We start from the raw sequence: 26455 nt of genomic DNA, 5'->3' as shown, positions 1-26455 counted from the left end.
CAGAACTTGTCCGTGTAGACCAATTTGGGTTTCCAAACTGATGAGTAAAAACCGTTTGAGCATTCCCACAGCATTTCCTTCCAGAAGCCATGGGAAAATTGTCCGGCTGTGGGGACTGTGCGAGGGGATTTATACTACTATCTGTACTTATTTGTGGCACAGACGCAGTTTCATCCATTCCTACACTTAAATTACCCTTGCATCTGATTGCATCTGAAGCTGGGCTTGCAACACAGCTATCCTTGCCATAAGGCAACCGTTCTCCTGTATATTATGAGTACAGCGACTGCAATTAGAAGAAATAATGTTAACGGTACAGGTTCCCCAGGGGGTACCGCTCAACTGAAACGGTCGTGCACAGAATGCAAAAATATTCCTAGAAATATTTAATCTCCACACATTAACAAGTCCAATAGCTCAAATGAGAGATAAACACCTTGTTCATCTACCCAGCATGTCAGATTTCTAAAATGTTTTACGGCGGAAACATAGCACATGTTTATGTCAAACCACCACAAAGACACAGACGATATACAGCCATTTTGTCAAACAAAAGATGCAATCACAAACGCAGGATTAAAAGAAAAATAATTCACTAACCTTTTGAAAATCTTCATCAGATGACAGTAATAGGACATGTTACACAGTACATTTATGTTTTTTTCAATAATATGCAGTTTATATCCATAAATCTCCGTTTACATTGACGCCATGTTCAGAAAATGCTCAAAAATATCCGGAGAAATTAAAGATAGCTCCGCCAGATAACAGAAATACACATCATAAACTTTGACTAAATATACATGTTCTACATATAGTTAGAAAGATACGCTGCTTCTTAATGCAACCGCTGTGTCACATTTATTTTTAACGTTACAGAATTAGTTCACTATGCAATAATCTGAGACGGTGCTCAGACGTAAGCAACATTTCTCCGCTATGTTGGAGTCAACAGAAATACAAAATTACAACATAAATATTCCCTTACCTATGATGGTCTTCGATCAGAATGTAGTGGAAGGAGTCATACTTACCCAATACATCATTTTGTTTCAGTTCGTGTGTCCTTATAGTAGCATCTGCTACCACTTTCAGCTGAAATGCACCCAAAATGACTTCTGGTCCCGAACAGTTGCGCATCAAAACTTCAAAATTACATATTATATGTCGACTAAACTGGTCAAACTAAGTGCAGAATCAAGCTTTAGGATGTTATAAACGTACAAAACAATTCTCAATTCAACAGAACAATCGTACTTCTTCTCAGGCAAGCTGGAACAGAGGAAGGTCTGTGTCCAATTCGCGCCCTAACACACATGTATTTTCTCGCGACACCCACTCTTTTGCCGCCCAAAGGGTCAAAGCTCGCGGGATTTGCACAATTAAATGCTCTACTGAATGAGGACATCTAGTGGAAGACATAGAAAGTGTCTCCAGATCCCAAGTTTCAGGATTCCAAAACTAGTTTGGGAGATTGCCTGCCCTGTGAGTTCTGCTATATTTACAGACATAATTCAAACGGTTTTAGAAGCTTTAGAGTGTTTTCTATCCAATAGTAATTATTATATGCATATATTAGCAATTTTGGACAGATTTTTTTTCAGCTTACTATGGGCACGCAATTCATCCAAAGGGGGCAGTATTATGCCTAGCCTTAACAGGTTTTAATGTTACTACTTATCTTCAGCAGGTGGAGGTCCTGATGAACCACATCCAGATAAAGCTTCCGGGGTGAAAAAGTTGAATGAAAGAAGTAGAGCGAGGGAAAAAAAATGTAAATGTAATTAAAAAGTAAAAACCGTGATGTTGGCAGGTAGAAAAGTAAGGTTAGCAATAAACCGCCAGCAGCACATAAACAAGTTGTGACCGGAAATTACGTCAAGCCCTTACATAATGTTGCCTCTACCATTTCTTATGACTGAAAAACCTTCTGGATATCAGGACTGCGATTATTCACCACGGACTAGCAGAATCTGTGGTGACAGGGTAGCCTAGTGGTTAGAGCGATGGACTAGTAACCGAAAGGTTGCAAATCCCTGAGCTGACAATGTACAAATCTGTCGTTCTGCCCCTGAACAGGCAGTTAACCCACTGTTCCTAGGCAGTCATTGAAAATAAGAATTAGTTCTTAACTTACTTGCCTAGTTAAAACATCTTGCGACTCTAGGGGCAGTATTTTCATTTTTGGAAAAAAAACGTTCCCGTTTTAAACGGGATATTTTGTCAGGACAAGATGCTAGAATATGCATATAATTGACAGCTTAGGATAGAAAACACTCTAACGTTTCCAAAACTGTAAAGATATTGTCTGTGAGTATAACAGAACTGATGTTGCAGGCGAAAGCCTGAGAAAAATCCAATCCGGAAGTGCCCCAGGTTTTGAAAACGCTGCGTTCCAATGAGTACCTATTGAGCTGTGAATGAGCAATCAACCAGATAACGCTTTCTACGTATTCCCCAGGGTGTTTACAGCATTGTGACGTAGTTTTACGCATTTATGTTGAAGAATAGACGTAAGCGGCTAGATTGCGCAAGTGGTCACTTGATGGCTTCCAGGGTGACTCTCGCGTAAAATACAGAGGTAGCCATTACTCAAATCGGTCCTACTGAAAAACGAATTGTCCCGATGGATATATTATCGAATAGATATTAGAAAAACACCTTGAGGATTGATTATAAACAACATTTGCCATGTTTCTGTCAATACTATGGAGCTATTTTTGAATATTTTTTGCCGTTTTCGTGACTGCAATTTCCGGGCGATTTCTCAGCCAAAAGTGAAGAACAAACGGAGCTATTTCGCCTACAAAAATAATATTTTTGGAAAAAAGGACCATTTGTTATCTAACTGGGAGTCTCGTGAGTGAAAACATCTGAAGCTCATCAAAGGTAAACGATTTAATTTGATTGCTTTTCTGATTTCCGTGACCAAGTAACCTGCTGCTAGCTGGACAAAATGCTATGCTAGGCTATCGATAAACTTACACAAATGCTTGTCTAGCTTTGGCTGTAAAGCATATTTTGAAAATCTGAGATGACAGGGTGATTAAAAAAAGGCTAAGCTGTGTCTCAATATATTTCATTTGTGATTTTCATGATTAGGAATATTTTCTAGGGATATTTATGTCTGTTGCGTTATGCTAATTAGTGCAGGCGATGATTACACTCCCGCATGCAAATAAAGGTAAAATAAATGTTTTTCCTTTTACGACTAACGAGCCCGACGTGAAGGATATACCGCTTCCTCGGAAACAGTCCCTGATCCCTGTGATCTGCGTGAAGAGGATCCGAAGAGGGTGCTGCCTTCTGAGAATTCGTAGGCGGTCGAATAAACCCCCACTTCCCTCCATTCTGCTAGCAAACGTAATCCTTGGAAAATAAAATCGTGTTGCGCGGAAGAATAAATTACCAACGGGACATTAAAAACTGTAACATCTTATGCTTTATGGAGTTGTGGCTGAACGACAACAATATCAACATACAGCTGATTGGTAATACGATGTACCGGCAGGATAGAACAGCGGCGTCTGGTAAAAAAAGGGGCAGTGGACTATGTATTTTTGTAAATAACAGCTGGCGCACGATATCTAAGGAAGTCTCGAGCTATTAATCGCCTGAGGTAGAGTATCTCATGATAAGCTATAGACCATACTACTTAACCGAGAGAGTTTTCATCTGTATTCTTTGCAGCTGTTTATACACCACCACAGTCAGGGGCTGGTACCAACACAGCATTGAATGAGCTGTATTCCGCCATAAGCAAAAAAGAAAACGCTCAACCAGAGGTGGCACTCCTAGTAGATGGGGACTTTAAAGCAGGGAAACTTAACTTGTTAGGGAGTTATATTCCTGTGCGGGTAGCGTGACTACAGCTCAAGCTCATTACCATAACTCACAATGCGCAAAAATATTCCTAAAAATATTTAACCTCCACACATTAACAAGTAAAATAGCTCAAATGAAAGATAAACAAGTTGTTTATCTAGCCAGCAAGTCAGATTTCTAAAATGTTTTACGGCGAAAACATAGCACATATTTGTGTCAAACCACCACCGCAGACATAGCTCATTAGCATAGCCAAGTAGGAAAAAATATGCAATAAACAAACGCACGATTAAAAGAAAAATCATTTCACTAACCTTTCGAAATCTTCATCAGATGACAGTAATATAACATGTTACACAGTACATTCATTTTTTTTCAATAATATGCTATATATATCCATAAATCTCTGTTTACAATGATGCGTCGTTCAAAAAATGCTACTAAAATGTCCGGAGAAATTAAATAGCTCCGGCAGATAACGTCAGCTAACAAGGAATACACATCATAAACTTTGACTAAATATGCATGTTTTACATATGTATAGGGAGATACACTTCTTCTAAATGCAAACGCTGTGTTACTTTTATTTATAACATTACATTTTGCGTTTACTAGGCTATAATAGGGAGTCGGCGCTCCCACATTAGCATAATGACTCCTCTATCTTGGAGTCGACAGAAACCCAAAATTAACACATAAATATTCCCTTACCTTTGCTGTTCTTCCATCAGAAGGCCTGTAAGGGATTATACTCACCAAATTAGCGTTCAGTTTTCAAGTCTGCGTCTTTCGGTTCTCAAAATAGCCTGATTTTGGTAAAAATGTAGGCGAAATTGAAGTGGGTGCGCACCAAAACGTCGAAAATATATATCATATGTCGAGTAAACTTGTCAAACTATGTTCATAATTAAGCTTTAACATGTTATAAAGGTGTACAGCAATTTTGAGGACGAAGCTAAACACACACGTCTTGTCATTGATCATGAAGAAAAGAGAGCGGGAGCATAGCGCGCATACAGGGCACTATTTTTTTGGCGTGACCGAGACCTTTCGGCACGCTCAACGTCTCGTGAGCGCGCGATTCACACACTGACAAGCCCCATAGAAGGCAGCCTTCACGCTGAACACATAGAAACTGTTCCCAGAGCGGTAGCCTTTTGGGAAGTGCGTTAAAGATGACGTCAAAGTAGGGGCAACTTTTTCCATTACAAGAGAGATTTTGGGAGAATGCATGCCCTGACACTTCTGCTTTACAAAGAGACAAAATTTAAACGGTTTTAGAAGTGTTAGTGTTTTCTATTCGATAATATTTTTAATATGAATATATTAGCAACTTTTGAAAAAAATGTATCCTGTTTTATATGGGTACCCAAATCCTCCAGAAGGGGCAGTAAACCGTGGTATCCTGAACAGGCTAAATCCATTTTACCAAATTTCTATCAGCATGTTAAATGTGCAACCAGAGGAAAAATAACTCTGGACCACCTATACTCCACACACAGAGACGCATACAAAGTTCTTCCTCACCCTCCATATATGCAAATCTGAACATAATTCTATCCTCCTGCTCCCTGCTAACAAGCTAAAATGAAAGCAGGTAGCACCAGGTACTAAATCAACAAAAAAAGTGGTCAGATGATGCCGATGCTAAGCTACATGTCTGTTTTACTAGCACAGATATTTACGACTTTGAATGCAACCGATACTAACAGGAGGGGATCATCAGAGGAAGGGATGTCACTGTATGTAACCAAGCCCAGAGAAGAAAGACATCCAATATGTTCCGGAATTCCTCTCATGGCATTGGGGAGTACCAGACAAGCTAAATTACATTCTATGCTCGCTTCAAGGCAAATGACACTGAAACATGCATGAGACCACCAGCTGTTCCGGAAGAACAGTGATCACGCTCTCCGTAGCCGATGTGAGTAAGACCTTTTAAACAGGTCAAAATACACAAGGCCGCAGTGCCAGACGGATTTCCAGGACGTGTACTGCGAGCATGCGCTGACCAACTGGCAAGTGTCTTCACTGACATTTTCAACCTCTGTAATCTGAGTCTGTAATAACAACATGTTTAATAACAAGCAGACCACCATAGTGCCCGTGCCCAAGAACACAAAGGTAATCTACCTAAATGACTACCCACCCATAGCTCTCACGTCTGTAGTCATGAAGTGCTTTGAAAGCCTGGTCATGGCTCACATCAATACCATCATCCCAGAAACCCTAGACCCACTCCAATTTGCATACTGCCCCAAAATGTCCACAGATTATGCAATCTCTATTCCACTCCACACAGCCCTTTCCCACCTGGACAAAAAGAACACCTACTGTATGTGAGAATGCTATTCATTGACTATAGCTCAGCGTTTAACACCATAGTGCCCTCAAGCTCATCAGTAAGCTTAAGACCCTGGGTCTAAACACCTCCCTCTGCAAATGGATCCTGGACTTCCTGACGGGCCGCCACCAGGTGGTAAGGGTAGGTAATAACACATCCGCCACGCTGACCCTCAACACAGTGGCACCTCAGGGGTGCGTGCTCAGCCCCCTACAGTACTCTCTGTTCACTCTTGACTGCACGCCCAGGCACGACTCCAACACTATCATTGTGGTAGGCCTGATCACCGACAATGACGAGACTATAGGGAGGAGGTCAGAGACCTGGCCCTGTGGTGCCAGGACAACAACCTTTCCCTCAACGTGATCAAGTCAAAGGACATGATTGTGGACAACAGGAAAAAGAGGACCAATCACGCCCCATTCGACGGGGCTGCAGTGGAACAGGTTGACCAACAAACTAACATGGTCCAAGCACACCAAGTCAGTCTTGAAGATGGCACTACAAAACCTATTCCCCCTCTGGAGACTGAAAATATTTGTCTTGGTTCCTCAGATCCTCAGAAGGTTCTACAACTGCACCATCGAGAGAATGAATGGTTGCATCACTGCCTGGTATGGCAACTGTTTGGCCTCCGACCGCAAGCCACTACAGAGGGTAGTGCGAAGGGGTTCTGGAGGGATTATGGTGCACTAGAACAGCACTGCCTCGACTCCTACTTCGGAGGCATCCACCTCGACGATGAAGGGGAGTGAATGGATCGGGATGTGCGAGCACGGGAGCAGTGGTGAAGCGTACCTTCAGTGTCTCGAATGCCCCCTCCCTCTCCACATCCGCCATCCAAAGAAGCCACCTTCTGTCAGCAGGGATGTTAGAGTCGTGAGCACCGTGCTGAAGCCCCGGATGAACCTCCGGAAATAGTTGGCGAACTCCAGGATTCACTGGACTACTTTCGCGCAGTTGGGGATGGGCCATGACCTGACTACGCTGATACGTTGCTCTGTCATCTCCACTCCCGCTGTGGATATTAGGTAGCCCAAAAAGACTGCTAGAAAACAAACATTTAATCTTGTTTAACATATAGATCGTGCTCCAACAGTCTTCCCAGCACAGCGCTGACTAATGAGACATGCTGGGCGCGGTCAGCAGAAGAAACCAAAATGTAATCTACATAAACCACTATGCTCCGTCCCAACATGTCCTGAAACACTTTGCTATAAAGGCCTGAAAGACTGATGGACGATTAGTCAGGCCAAAAGGCATTACGAGATACTCGTCATGCCCCTTGGTCGTGGAATAGGACGTTGCCTGCACGAGTGTGCACCAGATTGTAGGCGCTCCACAAGTCTAGTTTCGTGAAGTACTGATCCCTGTGCATTTATTTGACGGTGGTGGGGATACGGGGTAAAGGATAGCTGAACTTAAGGGTGGCTTTATTCAGTGTTCGAGAATCAATGCAGGGGCACGCATCTTCTAAACAAAACAGAAGTTCAAGGAGGCTGGTGACGGATTGACATGCAAGGTATTTATGAGATGTATTGACATGTTGAATGCACCGAGCTGTCTGTTTGAACTACTGGTGCACAATTCGGACACCCACGCATACCCCACAAGACATTCCGCAAGAGGTCTCTTCACAGTCCCCAAGTCCAGAACAGACTATGGAAGGTGCACAGTACTAAATAGAGCTATAACTACATGGAACTATATTCCAAAAGTAACTCATGCAAGCAGTAAAATTTCATAAAATAAACTGATAAAAATACACCTTATGGAACAGCGGGGACTGTGAAGCAACACAAACATAGGCGCATACACACACACGATACAACACACGATTATGTTTATATGTGGCAGCGGTGGAGTATGGGCCTTAGGGCACACAGTCTGAATGTATTGTAGTTTTTTTTAAATTGTATAAACTGCAATAATTTTGCTGGACCCCAGGAAGAGTAGCTGCTGCCTTGGCGGTCCTAGATCCCTGGTGTAGTCAGAGTACAGGCTCACCCCTCTTTCGACCCTCCACCGGATGATCAAACGCAGAGCGGAAGAGGAGGATGAAGCACTCGCAGGTCTCGACCTCTGGTCCGCCCATTTCCCAGACTGCAGCACCCCAATCCAGGGCCCGTCCGGTCAGTGCAGAGATGACATTGGCGACCCGGTCTCTCCCGGAGACAGCCTCGTGTTGCGAGCGAGGTACAGGTCGCATTGCAGAAGGAATCCCTTGCATCTTGCTAGTGCACCATCAAAGCGGCAACGGACATGGGACAATAAACGACAAGGACAATGGGGAATAGAGGGCACATGTATACACATACTAATTGGGGAATGGGAACCAGATGTGTGTAGTGAGATAAGACAGTCCAGGGTTGGTGGTAATGATCTAGTTAACAAGAAGTGTATCTTTAATTTGGTGTATTGCACTTGTTAATGTGTGAAAGTTATATATTTCTAAAAAATATTTTTGAATTTCGCGCGCTGCCTTTTCAGAGGAATGTTGTCGAGGGGTGCCGCTAGCAGAACCCCTAGCCATAAGAAGTTTTAACTTCTTAGGGATAGGGGGCAGTATTCGGATATGCTAGGATATGCATATAATTTGTAGCATTGGCTAGAAAACACTCTGAAGTTTCTAAAACTGTTTAAAAAAATGTCTGAGTATAACAGAACTGATATGGCAGGCAAAAACCCGAGGAGAATCCATTTTTGAGGTGACCACCCATCTATGGGAAAATCTAAGGAAATCCTCCCAGATTGCAGTTCCTATGGCTTCCACTAGATGTCAACAGTCTATAGAAAGTGTTTCAGGCTTGATTTTGGAAAAAGTAGCTAGAATTTGTAGTTTTTCATGGTGGCTCGCATTTTGACTGTAGAGTTGTGGCTCGCATGGACAAAGGCGCGCACTTCGTTATTCATCTTTGGTATTGAACACACTATTCTCCGTCTTCAATTTGATTGTTTATTTACATATTATGGTACCTGAGGATTGATTAGAAACGTTGTTAGACTTGTTTGGACGAAGTTTATTGGTAACTTTTGGGATTCCTTTGTATGCATTTTGAACGAGTGGAACAGGTGGATTACTGAATCAAGCGCGCCAACTAAACTGACTTTTGTGGGATATGAAGGACTTTATGGAACAAAACAAACATTTGTTATGTAGCTGAGACCCTTGGGATTGCAAACAGAGGAATATGGTTATTTTTTTATTTTTTTAATGCTATTTCTGACTTTTGTGATGCCTCTGCTGGTTTGGAAAATGTTTTTAATGTTTTGTATGCGGGGCGCTGTCCTCAGATAATCGCATGGTATGCTTTCGCCGTAAAGCCTTTTTGAAATTTGACAAAGTGGTTGGATTAACAAGAAGTTAAACTTTTAAATGATGTATGACACTTGTTTATTCATGAATGTTTCATGTTATGATTCTTGTATTTTGAATTTCGTGCACTGCAATTTCACCGGACGTTGCTAGCGGCACGTCTAGCCCAAAAAAACAAATCAAAATATATTTTAGATTCTTGATTTTTCAAAATACCCATCCTTTGCCTTGATGATCGCTTTGCACACTCTTGGCATTCTCTCAACCAGTTTCACCTGGAATGCTTTTCCAACAGTCTCGAAGGAGAAGGTTGCAAGTTCAAACCCCCGAGCTGACAAGGTACAAGTCTGTCATTCTGCCCCTGAACAGGCAGAACATATTCTGAGCGCTTGTTTGCTTATTTTCCTTCACTCTGCGGTCCCACTCATCCCAAACCATCTCAATTGGGTTGACATCAGGTGATTGTGGAGGTCATCTCATGTAGCACTCCATCACTCTCTTTCTTGGTCAAAAAGCCCTTACACAGCCTGGAGGTGTGTTGGTTCATTGTCCTGTTGGAAAACAAATGATTGTCCCACTAAGCGTAAACCAGATGGGATGGCGTATCCCTGCAGAATGCTGTGGTAGCCATGCTGGTTGAGTTTGCATTGCATTCTGAATAAATCACAGACAGCGTCACCAGGAATGCACCCCCACAAAATCATACCTCCTCATCCATTCTTCACGGTGGGAACAGAGATCATCTGTTCACCTACTCTATCTCACAAAGCCACAGAGGTTGGAATCAAAAATCTCAAATTTGGACACTTCAGACCAAAGGACAGATTTCTACCAGTTCAATGCCCATTGCTCGTGTTTCTTGGCCCAAGCAAGTCGCTTCTTCTAATTGGTGTCCTTTAGTAGTAGTTTCTTTGCAGCAATTTGACCATGAAGGCCTGATTCACACCTTCTCATCTGAAGAGTTGATGTTGAGATGTGTCCGTTACTTCAAATCTTTGAAGCATTTATTTGGGCTGCAATTTCTGAGGCTGGTAACTCTAATGAACTTATCTTCTGCAGCAAAGGTAACTCTGGGTCTTCCTTTCCTGTGGCGGTCCTCATGAGAGCCAGTTTCATCATACCGCTTGATGGTTTTTGCGACGGCACTTGAAGAAACTTTAAAAGTTCTTGACTTTTTCTGTACTGACTGACCTTCATGTCTTAACATAATGATGGACTGTCATTTGTCTTAGCTTTTTTGAGATGTTCTTGCAATAATATAAACTTGGTCTTTGACCAAATAGTGCTTCTGTATACCATCCCTACCTTGTCACTACACAACGGATTGGCTGAAACGCATTAAGAAGGATAGAAATTTCACAAATTAACTTTTAACAAGGCACACCTGTTAATTGAAATGCATTCCAGGTGACTACCTCATGAAGCTGGTTGAGAGAATGCCAAGAGTGTGCAAAGCTGTCATCAAGGCAAAGGGTGGCTACTTTGAAAAATCTCAAATATAAAATATATTTTTATTTGATTAACACTTTTTAGGTTACTACATGATTACATGTGTTATTTTGTAGTTTTGATGTCTTCACTATTATTGTTCAATGTAGAAAATATAAAAAATAAAGAAAAACCCTTGAATGAGTATGTTTGTCCAGACTTTTGACTTGTACTGCATGTGTGTGTGCCAGCCTGGCTACCTGTGTGTGTGTGTGTGTGTGTGTGTGTGTGTGTGTGTGTGTGTGTGTGTGTGTGTGTGTGTGTGTGTGTGTGTGTGTGTGTGTGTGTGTGTGTGTGTGTGTGTGTGTGTGTGTGTGTGTGTGTGTGTGTGTGTGTGTGTGTGTGTGGTCATTCTGAGAAAAGGCAAGTAGACAATGGAGAATGTTAGACAAGAAGCTAGCTGTCAACTCTTTGTCCATTCACTGAAAATCCCTAGAAATACAAAACAATTATACTCCAACCATATTATCTCAGCCATGTCTACTCTACTATTATATAGCAAATGCTCTTGTGGCCAACCCTGGCAGTTGCTTTAGGGTCCTTTCTATCTTACCTATAAAACAAAATCTAAGGGAAATGCTTGGTAGAGATAAAGATGGGTCCTGTCATGGATCCTCCCGGTACTGCTACTCATTTCGTTCACCAGCTCCGGATGTCTAAGTTACCGGCTTTCTAGGCATCACTTAACACTTTTTGGTTTACTTTATTGGACATATTTTGTAAAGGCACACACCTGTCTATATAAGGTCCCACAGTTAACAGTGCATGCCGGACCAAAAACCAAGCCATGAGGTCGAAGGAATTGTCCGTAGAGCTCCGAGACAGGATTGTGTCGAAGCACAGATCTACTGAAGGGTACCAAAATGTTTCTGCAGCATTGAATGTCCCCAAGAACACAGTGGCCTCCATAATTCTTAAAAGTAAGAATTTTGGAAACACCAAGATGCTTCTTAGAGTTTGCTGCCTGGCCAAGCTGAGCAATCGGGGCAGAAAGGCCTTGGTCAGGAACCCAACGGTCACTCTGACAGAGGTCCAGAGTTCCTCTGTGGAAATTGGAGAACTTTCCAGAAGGACAACCATCTCTGCAGCACTCCACCAATAAGGCCTTTATGGTAGAGTTGCCAGAAGGAGGCCACTCCTCAGTAAAAGGCACATGACAGCCAGCTTGGAGTTTGCCCAAATGCCTCTAAGGACTCTCACACTGTGAGAAACAAGATTCTCTGGTCTGATGAAACCAATATTAAATTCTTTGTCCTGAATGCCAAGTGTCACGTCTAGAGTAAACCAGGCACCATCCCTACGGTGACAACATCATGCTGTGGGGATGCTTTTTAGCGGCAGGCACTGGGAGACTAGTCAGGATCGAGGTAAAGATGAACAGAGCAAAGTACAGAGAGATCCTTGATTAGATCCTGCTCCAGAGCACTCAGGACCTCAGATTGGGGCAAATGTCCACCTTCATGTCTGAGGACATCGGGAGATGTGGAATCCAGCCACTAGGGGCAACCGTGAGCACTGTTGCCTTCAAATAGGTTTCAGTTTTGGTTGTTGTGGATGGGTGTATGCATCTGCCTCTGATTCCAAAGGTTGCATATTTGAATCCAACAATAGAACAGTGTTTTTGATATTTTTGGTTTAAGCCTATCCCTTACCTTAAACATTCGTAGTTAACACCTAACCTTTGAAATTTGATGTTTGAGAAACGTTTTTATTTCAGTTATTTTTACCTCTTACTAGGCAAGTCAGTTAAGAAGAAATTCTTATTTTCAATGACGGCCTAGGAACAGTGGATTAACTGCCTTGTTCAGGGGCAGAACGACAGATTTGTACCTTGTCAGCTCAGGGCTTTGAACTTGCGACCTCTCGGGTACTAGTCCAACACGCTAACCACTTTCCACCGCAAATGCATGATGCGGACATAGGCGGAGGTGGTGGATTGGGACGCAACCAATGCAAAAAAACAGATATCTCTATCTTGAATTTATAATGGGGATTTTGTTAATATGTTAATTAAATTGACGCATGGGTGGGTCAATCGACTCGTAAGGATTTTAATAAACGAAAACTGCAAACATCGGCCATCTGACACTCCAAGCAGGCTCAAAGTATTTGATGAGATTTTCAAAGTCTTTCATCCCAGGTCTGGAGAGAGGAGTGGACACAGAAAAATTCCACAGCTGTCCTTGTACTGACAAATTAATATCCATCTCCAAACAAAAAATACAAATTATTTGTAGTTCTCTGTTCCTTAGATTCCCTGCAAGCCACCTACGTACGCAGATAACCAGCTCCCATTCACCCAGGCTTCTCTGATTTTTTGTGTGTTTTAACATTTGCCTCGGCTTAACCTAGTGTATCAGCGAGCGGGTGTTCTCTCTCACTCATTTGCATAATGCAGTATGACATCTGCAATCACAACGGACGTATTTGCATAAGGTGCTTGTTTGCATTATTGCCGAACACCATCGACCCGGTGGAGAGGTTCATTATCAGCACACCTGACAGTGCGTCAGGCAGGAAGTTCAGCTGTCAACGGTGTTATTCATGGGCAGCTAATGGGCTCTGTGTTTACAGGCCTGTGATAGAAGCTTTCAGTAGGATCCAATATCCTGCTAGTTATACGATGCAATACAGGAACAGGAGTGGTGGGAGGGCAAACGTCACTTAGATGTCACCTCACTGGGTTGTGTTCATTAGGCACCAAACAGAAGAAAACAGACAAACAGGGATTAATCAAAACATTTTCTGTTGCATGCCCTAATGAGCAAGGCCCTAGTTGAGGTCGCATGAGCCTGTTAATTTGACTTACAGCTAGCATCCATATGCAAACACTGGTCCTATTCAAATACAGTACACTAATATTCTCTAACAATGCATACTTCTTTCTTCTGCTCCTTGATTGTGTAACTAGTCTGACTTGACCAGATGGTTGGAAAAATCTGTTTAGTGGAACCCTTGCTTACACGGTAAGAAATCATGGGGCGGCAGGGTAGCCTAGTGGTTAGAGCGTTGGACTAGTAACCGGAAGGTTGCTGAACAGGCAGTTAACCCACTGTTCCTAGGCCGTCATTGAAAATAAGAATTTGTTCTTAACTGACTTGCCTAGTTAAATAAAGGTAAAAATAAAAAATAAAAATAAATAGATGGCCATCCTTCTTTGGAGACTTTAAGAACAAATGTTTCCTCAAGCATTTTCTACTCATATATCCATTACATACATTGAATATACACTACCTTTGAAAAATGTGGGGTCACTTAGAAATGTCCTTGTTTTTGAAAGAGAATTTTAAAAATTGTCCATTTAAAATAACATCAAATTGATCAGAAATACAGTATAGACATTGTTAATGTTGTAAATGACTATTGTAGCTGGAAATGACAGATTTTAAAAAAATTGAATATCTACATATGCATACAGAGGTCCATTATCAGCAACCATAACTCCTGTGCTCCAATGGCACGTTGTGTCAGATAATCCAAGTTTATCATTTTAAAAGGCTAGAAAACCCTTTCGCAATCATGTTAGCACAGCTGAAAACTGTTGTCCTGATTAAAGAAGCAATAAAATGGGCCTTCTTTAGACTAGTTGAGTATCTGGAGCATCAGCATTTGTGGGTTTGATTACAGGCTCAAAATGGCCAGAAACAAAGGAACTTTCTTCTGAAACTCTTCCGTTTATTATTGTTCTGAGAAATGAAGGCTATTCCATGCGAGAAATTGCCAAGAAACTGAAGATCTCGTACAACGCTGTGTACTAACCCTTTCACAGAACAGCGCAAACCAGGCTCTAACCAGAATAGAAAGAGGAGTGGGAGGCCCCGGTGCACAACTGAGCAAGAGGACAAGTACATTAGAGTGTCACAAGTCCTCAACTGGCACCTTCATTAAATAGTATCCTCAAAACACGAGTCTCAACATCAACAGTGAAGAGGCGATTCCGGGATGACTATTTTAGCTGTGAAAGACCATGTTGATCATGTTAGCTAAGTTCACTAGGAAGCATATTTGGAGAAAAAGTGCATTTGGTCTACTTACCACTGTTTAGCCAACTGTACAAAGTTTCTACTGGTAGGTTGCAAAGTAAACATTACCAGCTAACAGTACATCAGCAAATAAGCCCATCTGCATGTTCTGCGGCTTGATAGGCAGAGCCTACAAAGGATGGAACATGAATCTAAACCACTCATACTTGTTATATATCCAATTAACCTAACGTATCTGAAATTGCATGATCAACTGATGTTTACTGATCATGAGAAGCATGCAGTTATTTGCTGTATAACTCTGATGATATAGCAAAATGTGTTTTGCATTGAATAATTGAATACAATTTGTAGTTCTGACTATGATATTACAATGAAATAGTTAACATTTATTTAACAATCCCTTGAAAATGGCACTCGGTTGTCAAAATGGTTTTAGCAGAGCTGGGGGGCAAATCGAATGCTCTGCAATCTATTATATGGTGACATCATAATAGAAATGTCTGACGCAATCCCCATTGACTTGCTGATGAAAGATAGTGTCTGGAAAATCACTTGCTTCTTCTTTCACAATCACATACTCCCTGGGGTAATAACAAAGTGAAATCATTGTAAAATGTAAAAAAGCAGCAAGCTGAATTACACGTACAACAAAATTGAAAGGTTCCAAGAATGGTTTCTGTTGGTTGTAATTTGTGTGAGTGTTTATGCGTAAGCCATCATATAAGTGAGGTTACAACCCTGCAAAGTGCAGACTGTACGATCCACATGGGAATGCTGTGTAAACGGCAGGGTAGCCTAGTGGTTAGAGCGTTAGACTAGTAACCGTAAGGTTGTAAGTCCAAACCCCCGAGCTGACAAGGTACAAATCTGTCATTCTGCCCCTGAACAGGCAGTTAACCCACTGTTCCTAGGCCTTCACTGAAAATAAGAATTTGTTCTTAAATGACTAGCCTAGTTAAATCATTTTAAAAAACTCACAGTAAAGACTGAAAGATGGATCCTGTAAAATCAATTGTTTGTCCTTCACAATCACATACTACGTTGGGTGATAACAAAGTGAAAGCGATGGATCTTCCAAATGACACCTTATTCAATATATATGGTGGGGAATTACTTTGGACCAGAACTGTCTCTAAACAACAGTAGTGCACTATATACGGAATAAAGTTTCTATGCACCGGTTTTTTGTAGGATTTTTTTTGCATTGATGTTGCCACGTAGAATTTTGCCAATAAATGTTGTTTTATGTGTCTCTTCACAGATCTCCACACTATGCATGCCCAGAGGTTATAAGGGTGAGTACTATGTATTAGTTTACTCTTCAAGGGCACGATTCTGTCCTAGGAACTGTATGCCTTTCCTATGATTTCCTTTCCCACGCACTTCTCAGTAGTTGGTATTCAGACTTACCTTATGCAGGTGCTCGTGCTGAATAAATTGAATTCAACCATTGGAAAACCCTCCAACATGCTGACCAACAGATTTTCTCATGGAGTTTTCATTCAATAGGGTTTTCTTGACAGACTCACTAGAATATTCTATAGAAACGGTTCAGAATATTAGGGATCATTGAAAGAAAATGTGTAAATACATGCATATTGTATTTGTGTCCTATTCAGCGCCAATTGGTAGATTTAAAAATACTCTGATCTTGTATATTATTTACGTTTGGGAAAGTATTTATGAATAATACTTTTTTAAAGTTTGGAGAGCCGCTACGCACAGAATATATTGGTGAATCAAGAATACATTGGTTTGATTCATCCTGAAGGTTGCCTTATTCAATTGTTCAATCTATTTGGGGCTCCCAAGTGGAGTACCGGTCTAAGGCACTGCATCTCAGTGCTTGAGGCATCACTACAGACACTCTGGTATGAATCCAGGCTGTTTCACAACCGGATGTGATTGGGAGTCCCATAGGGCAGCGCACAATTGGCCCAACGTCGTCTGGGTTTGGCTGGTGTAGGCCGTCATTGTAAATAAGAATTTGTTCTTAACTGACTTGCCTAGTTAAATAAAAGTTCAATTTAAAAAATTCAAACCAAATAAAAAAATATATTTGAAGGTGAGACAAGTGTACAACAGGGCTTGCGCTAGCCTAATATGATCCCCTTTTGCTAGGGATCCTCAGGAACAACCACATGAACGTGACAGAGGAAAGAAAGGTAAACCGACAATGTAATGGAATGTTGCAAAATGTAAGGAACCTAACACTAAAGTGAAGTGTAAGCTATGTGGGTAGCTGACTGTGGCTACTGATAGTGGCTAATTTTACCGCATACAAGTTGTAGAAATACAGTGATAAGTCTGGTCATATAATTAAAACATTCTAGAAATCATAAATAAACTCGGTAGGTTTGGCGCTATACTGTCATTTGCGTATGGCTACAGAAGCTGAAGTTGATATGCTTCCATTTGCTGACATATGACTGGTTTCACATTTCTCTCCAGCGAAAGGTAAAAAAAGATCTAAAACAATAATCATATATATTTACAATCCCCTTATCCAAACAGCATACTACACTCAAAAAAATAAATATAAACTCAACATGTAATGTGTAGGTCCCATGTTTCATGAGCTGAAGTAAAAAATCCCAGAAATATTCCGTACGCACAAAAAGCTTCTCCCAAATTTTGTGCGCACATTTTTTACATCCCTATTAGTGACCGTTTCCCCTTTACCAATATAATCTATCCACCTTACAGGTGTGGCATATCAAGAAGCCGATTAAACAGCATGTTCATTACACAAGTGCACCTTGTGCTGGGGACAATACAATTGTTTTATTTCAATCGACTTATATGAACTGAGTAAACTCAGTAAAATAAAAAAAATGTCATGTTTCGTTTATATGTTTTTTCAGTATAATTTACCTAGCTCATATATCAATAACTCTTGTTAATTTGTAAATTACAGTGCATGGAGAATTGTAATTTCTATCCGAAAAAATAAAGTAGACGTTCCACTTGAAACTGACAGGTTGCTTGACCTTATTCATTGTTTCATCACGAGTAACGGTGGTGGAATTATGAGGGATTTAAATCAAGGTCACCTCCACCACACCTTCTTTTGTTTGATCTCCACCCCAAACAAATAACGGGTGCTATTCTCATGCTTAAGAATACACGTAGAGAGAAAAGTACATAAAAAGGGAATTACATTCCCTTAACTCGGAATTACCCCAAAATGAGGTTGATCCATGATCCTCCTCTGAGATATTAGCCTTCACTTAAAAATTCCTATGTTTCTCTTAATGTTTTTTCTCTCTCTTTGTCTTTCTCTCTCTCTTAGGGGGAGAAGTATGACGGCAGAAAAGCAGACGTGTGGAGCTGTGGGGTCATCCTCTTTGCCCTATTGGTGGTGAGTGTCAACTTTAACCCTTTGAATTGAATAAACTATTAATCCCACAAGGGGAAATTGGATTTGCCACCAGCAAGAGACGTACAGAAACAATATGCGCTTGCATACATCAGAGTGCACTGGTGGCTGGTTCAATAGCCCCAACGCATGACTTGGATTACTAGCTAATGGATTACTAATGGAATGGACTAAAATCCTGACCCCAACCTTAGATATACTAGCGCAACAACAATATCATCTGAGCACTTTGGTCTTTTCTAGCCTGACCATATGTAACAGTATAACTTTAAACCGTCCCCTCGCCCATACCCGGGCGCGAACCAGGGACACTCTGCACACATCAACAACAGTCACCCACGAAGCATCGTTACCCATCACTCCACAAAAGCCACGGCCCTTGCAGGGCTCGGGGAACCACTACTTCAATGTCTCTGAGCAAGTGATGTCACCGATTGAAATGCTAGTAGTGCGCACCACCGCTAACTAGCTAGCCGCTTCACATCCGTTATACATAGGGACTACTTTGTTTGGCCACAGTTAGCCTCCCATTCTCTCCCTGTGTTTTGGCTATAATATAGAAGTCCCTGAAGCCTGGTGCCTTATTTCATAATCTAGGACTGTAGTTTCTCCACGTCCCTCCTCTATGAATAATGGATACAGCCACACAGACACTCTGCTTACTGAAATAAATACTAACTCAGACTGACTGTTTTTTGGCCACAGACCACTGTGTGTGTGTGCATGCGTGTGCATGCATATGTGTTGGTGGGTTGGTGTTGGTGTTCTTGTGTGTGCGTGCGTGCGTGCACATTCATGCATGTGTTACACCAGGCCACTTAAACAAAGAACGACAAGTGCCGATGCATCTTCTAAGTCCCGTTCTCTTTCTATTCACATATGATTTGGTTTGTCATTATCTTTATAAATTTCTTTACTTTCCACCTTCCAAACAAAGTTTATTTCCATTTGTTTGAGTGTAAGTAAATGCTCTCTCTCTCCTGTCGAGCTGTGCTTAATCTGGGCTCCCTCTGTCCTGTTGCTGGCTAGGAGAGCACCATTTGTTGGATTGGATGAGACACTCTCATTCCCCTGCAATTAATTTGTTACACAAGTCTTCCCCATCTCTGTCTTTCTCTCTCTCCTTCCTTCCTTCTCTCTCTTGTATTCTTGATGTTCCTGTTGTGTATAACAACCACATCTGCAGGGTGTCAGTCCGTCTTGATAAACGGTTGTGAGTGTTAAAGTAGGGAGGTGGAAAGAGAGAGAATGCAGAGTAATTATTAACACTGCAGCCCTCTTCTCTGTTTACCTGTTTATTATTTATTTAGCATCACGTTGAAGGGCAAATCTCACTAATTGGAGTGTTGCTTCATCAGGTCAGAAACTCAGTTTTTTTTTTTTCGAGGAGTCTTTTTATTTTATTTCCTTGCCATCGCTTGATCTTTTTGATGAACTCTCAGCCATTGGGTTCCAAGTTAACACGATTGGTCTGATGGCAACTTTGCCTCATAACTTTGCCACCCTCTACTTCCCTCTTTCCCCTGTCTCTCCCCCTTCTGGTCTCCCTCATCCCCCCCCCCCCCCCCTCTCAGGGTGCCCTTCCATTTGATGATGACAATCTGAGGAACCTGCTGGAGAAGGTGAAGCTAGGAGTGTTCCATATGCCCCACTTCATACCCCCAGACTGTCAGAACCTCCTCCAGGGCATGATCGAGGTAGACGCCACCAAACGGCTAACGGTCAGTTTAATGCTTGGTTGTTTAAACACGGGCTCAGAGAGATTATTTTGCTTTGGCCTAATGATTTTGCTGTCACAATAGGTCAGCAACCTTACACAACGTACATGGGATTAACACAGCATCAGGTGCAAAGCAATTTCAAGGGTTACAGGTATTTCTTCCTCTCAAGGCCCCCACAACGGCCCATTTTTTCCCCCTTGAAACCCCCACTATTAAATAATGGCAATTCTGGGCCAAAAAAGCTAACAAACTATTTTAAAAGCCCACTTGGCTTAAGAGGGACCAGCCCATCTGGCATTTGCCAGAACTACCCTATGGCCAGTCTGTACCTGAGTGGTTAGCTGCCTTGATTAAGGGCACAGTGACATTGAATGGTACCTGGGAACAGGGACCAGTAGCCCTCTGGTTGTCAGTTCAGTTCCCGCTATTTTTCAGCCCAGGGCTTGAAGCAGCAATCACCCCGTCTATTGTTCCACCTCTCTAACCTCTAGGCTACCCTACCACCCCACGCTTGGCTCGGAGGGAAACATGATGCCAGTAGTCATTCAGGTACCATTCATACAGACATTGGCAAGTCAAATTCAAGGACTTTCACCACATAATTCTCCTTATCAAGGACCTCAACCTCAATATCATTTATATCATTCTACAGGTAAAAATAAAACGGGTTATTTTGGGGGGAATGGATATGTATGGAAATCCAAGTTGAAGCCAACATTAGATCCACCCATGGTTTTACCGCAACAGAGTAGCTCAAGACTGAATTGAAGCAGTGGAAAACAAACTAAATCTCTCAAAAACAGATATAAAATTAAATCACAGATAATTAAAAAGGGAGCAGGAGACCTTATAAATTGGCTACAATAATTTAATATAAGGACTTTTCAAGCACCAAATTGAGGAAATGTCTGATTTTCAAGTTAGGCCTATTCCAGTGCTTGAATTTCTGAGCTCCAAATTCAAGTTTAATTAGGCTACTTCAAGCCCCTGGTATTGTTTAAAATTGCATATGTAACATGGAAAACAAAATGCATTTATCACGTTATTTCATTGCCAGGTCATATTGTGAATAAGCGCACTACGCTATGTAATTTGTTGTCATTGTATGCCGAATAATTTATAGAAATAGCGTTGAGTGTTACACAATAGTCTATCCTACACAATTGTACACAGTAGACTCGATGTCCAATCCCAGGCACAAAAACATATGAAAACATGAACCCATTATCTTAATGCTTTATCTATTAAATCTAACTAGACCCTGCTGTAAATCAAGCAGACACCAACTGATGATCAATATCAATTCACTCTGAGTGTCATGTTTTGTCTTATATTGTCTTGTCATTTTGCTTTTCCTTCTGTTCGTTTTCCCCCTGCTGGTCTTTTTAGGTTCGTTCCCCTTTTTCTCTCTCCCTCCCTCTCTCTCTTCTCTCTGTCGTTCCGTTCCTGCTCCCAGCTGTTCCTATTCCCCTAATCAATCATTTAGTCTTCCCACACCTGTTCCCTATCTTTTCCCCTGATTAGAGTCCCTATTTCTCCCCTTGTTTTCCGTTTCTGCCCTGTCGGATCCTTGTATATTGTTCACCGTGCTGTGTCTTTGTATCGCCCTGTCATGTCGTGTTTCCCTCAGATGCTGCGTGGTGAGCAGGTGTCTGAGTCTGCTACGGTCAAGTGCCTTCCCGAGGCAACCTGCAGTTTATTATCGAGTCTCCAGTCAGTTCTCGTGATTACGAGTGATATTGTTTTTATGCTTTATTTACCGCTCCGATTTGTCTAGGAGTATTGCTATTTCCTTAAACTGGATTAAAGACTCTGTTTTCGCCAAGTCGCTTTTGGGTCCTCATTCACCTGCATAACACTGAGTGTACAAAACATTAAGGATACCTTCCTACTATTGGGTTGCACCACCCCCCCACCCCTTTACCTCAGAACAGCCTCAATTCATTGTGGCATGGACTCTACAAGGTGTTGAAAAGTGTTCCACAGGAATTTTGGCCAGTGTTGACTCCAGTGCTTCCCACAGTTGTGTCAAGTTGGCTGGATGTCCTTTGGGTGGTGAACCATTGTTGATACACATGTGGAAATATTGAGTGTGAAAAACCCACTAGCATAGCAGTTCTTGACACAAACCAGTGTGCCTGGCACCTTATACTGTCATTGCACAAGGCGTGACCCAAATGCAGACAAAGGAGGCAGATGGTTGGAGTCTTACAATGTTTATTAAATCAAAGGGGTAGGCAAGAGAATGGTAGTGGACAGGCAAAAAGGTCAAAACAAGATCAGAGTCCTGGAGGTACAGAGTGGCAGACAGGCTAGTGGTCAATGCAGGCAGAATGGTCAGGCAGGCGGGAACAAAGTCCAGAAACAGGCAAGGGTCAAAACCGGGAGGATTAGAAAAAAGAAAATGCGAAAAGAAGGAGAATGGGAAAACCGCTGGTTAACTTGGAAACACACAAGTCGAACTGGGACAAAAAGACAGGATAGGATCTGTGTGTTTCTGCCCCAGAAAGACACAAGTGAAAATAAGCGACACCTGGAGGGGGTGGAGACAATCACAAGGACAGCTGAAACAGATCAGGGCGTGGCAGCTACCATACCCCATTCAAAGGCACTTAAATATTTTATCTTGCCCATTCACCCTCTGAATGGCACACATACACAGTCATTGTCTCAATTGTCACAAGGCTTAAAAAGCATTCCTTAACCTGTCTTTTACCCTTCGTCTACACTGATTGAAGTGGATTTAACAATTGACATCATTAAGGGATCGTAGCTTTCACCTGGATTCACCTGGTCAGTCTATGTAATGGAAAGAGCTGGTGTCCTTAAGGTTTTGTACACTCAGTGCAGGTTTTGAATCTCCCCTTATATCTTAATTTACATTTACATTTACATTTTTTGGGAGATTACTATCAATAACTCATCAGCGGCTGTAACAAGTTGTCCAGCGTAGGAAATCCTCAATGGAATTCTTTCCGAAGGGACTGTACATACGGTATGCCACAATAGAAACCACAAGAAAATAAGGTACTTCCTTTGATAGGAACGCACACATGTCCAAAGTTATTATTTGTAATGAAAACAGCAATTAAGGCAATGCGAGCACCAGCCAGAAAATGTGCCATAGGGAAAAATATCTGCATACTTGATCTGAGGAAACACTGCTGAAGTGTCTGGGCTCTCATAAAAGTGAGATGTTTGTCCCGCTCAGTAAAGCCTCAAACATAAATTGTCTATGGGCTACTTCCCTGTCAATTAATGAGGCGGAACACACCTCAAGTCAAACTGTTGTTAGAAAATAAAATAAAAACATTGTAGAACTTGTTAGAGAAAAATTTGTTGAAACATAGCCCATAGATAATTAGCAGGCAGTGTGTCTTGGTTTGAGGGTTCATCTGGTTAACTGTCCTGTTGCGTAAAAATCACATTTTGGAACAGTGCGTGCATTCTGTCATCACGCGCATAACAACATGTGTGCTGGGAGCGACAGTTAGTAGATAGTTGGAACTCGCACGTGAACAGGTTAAATATACAAAAAAAATGATATAATAATAGTATACTTCAAATATGAAACTCTTCTAGTTTGTCTTAAGTATACTATAAATATACTATTATTACACTTCAACACACTTATGAAAAGTGTACTTTAATTATTTTTTATTTTAGTATAATCGATATATGCTGTCATCTGCCTTCAGTACACTTATGTACAGTCTTTTAGTATTATAGTCTTTGATTGAAGCTCAGTGTTAAATTCAAAACTCCCTACCGTCATATCTAGGATAATATGACACCAATCTCAATTAAATCATCTTGATTGGAGGTACACAACACACTCCCCTCCTCCCTTCTTGAGCCATCTGGCTGTTACCGAGAACCACATACCGGATTTTTGAAAAGGGTTAGCAATTGATTTTTAAGAGTATTTCTTGCTTATTTCTACCTACCTTTATTCCTACCTAGCTCAATTCTAGACATTGGATTAAAACTAGTTCATAAAGTGACCATTGCCGGATTGACTACATTTGTAGGTGCAACAGTTTTTATTAAATGTATAATTTTATCGCTCCCACGTGCACATTCCTGTCAGTTAAGAAACAACAATGTGCTACCTTTTTGTTGAGTTTATGACAATGCTAACATCTTTTTTTTAGCATAATCTCAGAGTTCTAATACCTGGTTGGTTGCTCAGCAACAACACAGTTGCCTGCGCCATGATGCCAGTCATAAGAAGTGAATCAATAAATGCAAACAAATATTTTGATTAGCTAGGTAGCCAACTAGCTAACGTTACATAGCTAACATTAGCTTGCGTCTACAGTCCATCAGGTCGGAAGTCATCATGTGTAAACTGTTGATCTTAACAATTGCGTGTAATCGGAGCACAAACAAATATTCACAAATAACTAGCAATCGTCCTTGGCTGCTATGATAACCAATTAACTTTAGCTAGCTAAGTAATCTTTGCCAAAGTATGATTCTAAAGTTTGCTAACATGTACTGCATTGCAAGTTCATCTGCCACAAAAGATCATACATTCTTACACACAACGTATCTAGTTAGTTATGTTAAGTTTAAAACAACCTAACTTTGGGAAACTTCCACTCTACTCATGTTCATTCGTATTGCACCGGCCAAGCTATGGTAAGATGAGGTAGTTAGAAATCAGACAGTTAGGACAAACACTGCGCTACATTTTCTCAAAGAGCAACCAAGACCACACAAACCATAGCAGAGAAAACAAATTGTTTTGTTCAGAAACAGTAAGCTACCACATATAGTAAAGGGTTGAATCCCAAACACACATGTAAACAGAACAATAGTTGTGCATGCTAGCTAGCATCAATTTACCAGACTCAACTGACAGCATTAGAAAAAATGTATATATATATTTATTTCACCTTTATTTAACCAGGTAAGCTAGTTGAGAATGAGTTCTCATTTACAACTGCGACCAGGCCAAGATAAAGCAAAGCAGTGTGACAGAAACAACAACACACATGGAATAAACAAGAGTACAGTCAACACAATAGAAAAAAAGAAAGTCTATATACAGTGTGTGCAAAAAGCATGAGAAGGTAAGGCAGTAAATGGGCCATTGTATCAAAGTAATTACACTATATCAGATTAACACTGTAGTGATAGATGAGCAGATGATGATGAGCAGATGATGGTGTGTAAGTAGTGATACTGGTGTGCAAAAGAGCAGCAAAGTAAATAAAAACAATATGGGGATGAGGTCGGTAGATTGGGTGGGCTATTTGGAATATGATATATGTACAGCTGCAGCGATCGGTTAGCTGCTCAGATAGCTGATGTTTAAAGTTGGTGAGTGAAATAAAAGTCTCCACCTTCAGCGATTTTTGCAATTTGTTCCAGTCACTGGCAGCAGAGAACTGGAAGGAAAGTCGGCCAAAGGAGGTGTTGGCTTTGGGGATGACCAGTGAGATATATGTACCTGCTGGAGTGCGTGCTACGGGTGGGTGTTGTTAGCGTGACCAGTGAGCTGAGATAAGGCAGAGCTTTACCTAGCATAGACCTCTAGATGACCTGGAGCCAGTGGGTCTGGCGACGAATATGTAGCGAGGGCCAACCGACTAGAGCATACAGGTTGCAGTGGTGGGTGGTATAAGGCGCTTTGGTAACTAAACGAATGGCACTGTGATAGACTACATCCAATTTGCTGAGTAGATTATTGGAAGCTATTTTGTAGATGACATCGCCGAAGTCAAGGATCGGTAGGATAGTCCGTTTTACTAGGGTGAGTTTGGTGGCGTGAGTGAAGGAGGCTAGGTTGCGAAGTAGAAAGCCGATTCTAGATTTGATTTTGGATTGGAGATGTTTGATATGAGTCTGGAAGGAGAGTTTACAGTCTAGCCAGACACCTAGGTATTTGTAGTTGTCCATGTTTTCTAGGTCAGAACCGTCCAGAGTAGTGATGCTAGTCGCACAGTACTGTCTTTTAGCGATGGCTGTTATGATATCATTTAGTACTTTGAGCGTTCCAGAGGTGCACCCTTGACCAGCTCGGAAACCGGATTACACAGCGGAGAAGGTACGGTGGGATTCGAAATGGTCAGTGATCTGTTTATTAACTTGGCTTTCAAAGACTTTAGAAAGGCAGGGCAGGATGGATATAGGTCTGTAACAGGTTGGGTCTAGAGTGTCACCCCCTTTGAAGAGGGTCCTCGGACGAAATGAAAGAGAGGTTGAACAGACTGGTAACAGGGGTTGCAACAATGGCGTTTGATAATTTTAGAGAGGTCAAACATGTAGAATAAATTCCAGCTCCAGCACAAACTCTTTCTCTGCTGTCTTGTCATTTTTATAATCCAAATCTGTGCTGACTGATCAACACATTGTCAAGTTATTTTCAGTATGTTCACAGAAAATCTC

At 41.5% G+C, this 26455-nt stretch overlaps 1 protein-coding gene across 4 annotated transcripts in view; it reads left to right on the top strand.

The window, feature by feature from the left end:
* brsk2a (BR serine/threonine kinase 2a) overlaps positions 1 to 26455 on the top strand; it is a 545611-nt gene that overhangs the window by 413959 nt on the left and 105197 nt on the right. For all 4 annotated transcript variants that reach the window (XM_046358089.1, XM_046358080.1, XM_046358106.1 and 1 more), the window contains exons 6-8: positions 16221 to 16254; positions 18252 to 18320; positions 19913 to 20059. In XM_046358089.1, coding sequence (XP_046214045.1) covers positions 16221 to 16254; positions 18252 to 18320; positions 19913 to 20059 — 250 coding nt within the window. The remainder of the gene's footprint in view (positions 1 to 16220; positions 16255 to 18251; positions 18321 to 19912; positions 20060 to 26455) is intronic.

This window comes from Oncorhynchus gorbuscha, linkage group LG01 (assembly GCF_021184085.1).
Source record: "Oncorhynchus gorbuscha isolate QuinsamMale2020 ecotype Even-year linkage group LG01, OgorEven_v1.0, whole genome shotgun sequence".
In the NCBI taxonomy this organism is placed as follows: domain Eukaryota; kingdom Metazoa; phylum Chordata; class Actinopteri; order Salmoniformes; family Salmonidae; genus Oncorhynchus; species Oncorhynchus gorbuscha.
The sequence above is the reverse complement of the archived record's forward strand: the minus strand, read 5'-3'. Positions and strand labels throughout refer to the sequence as shown.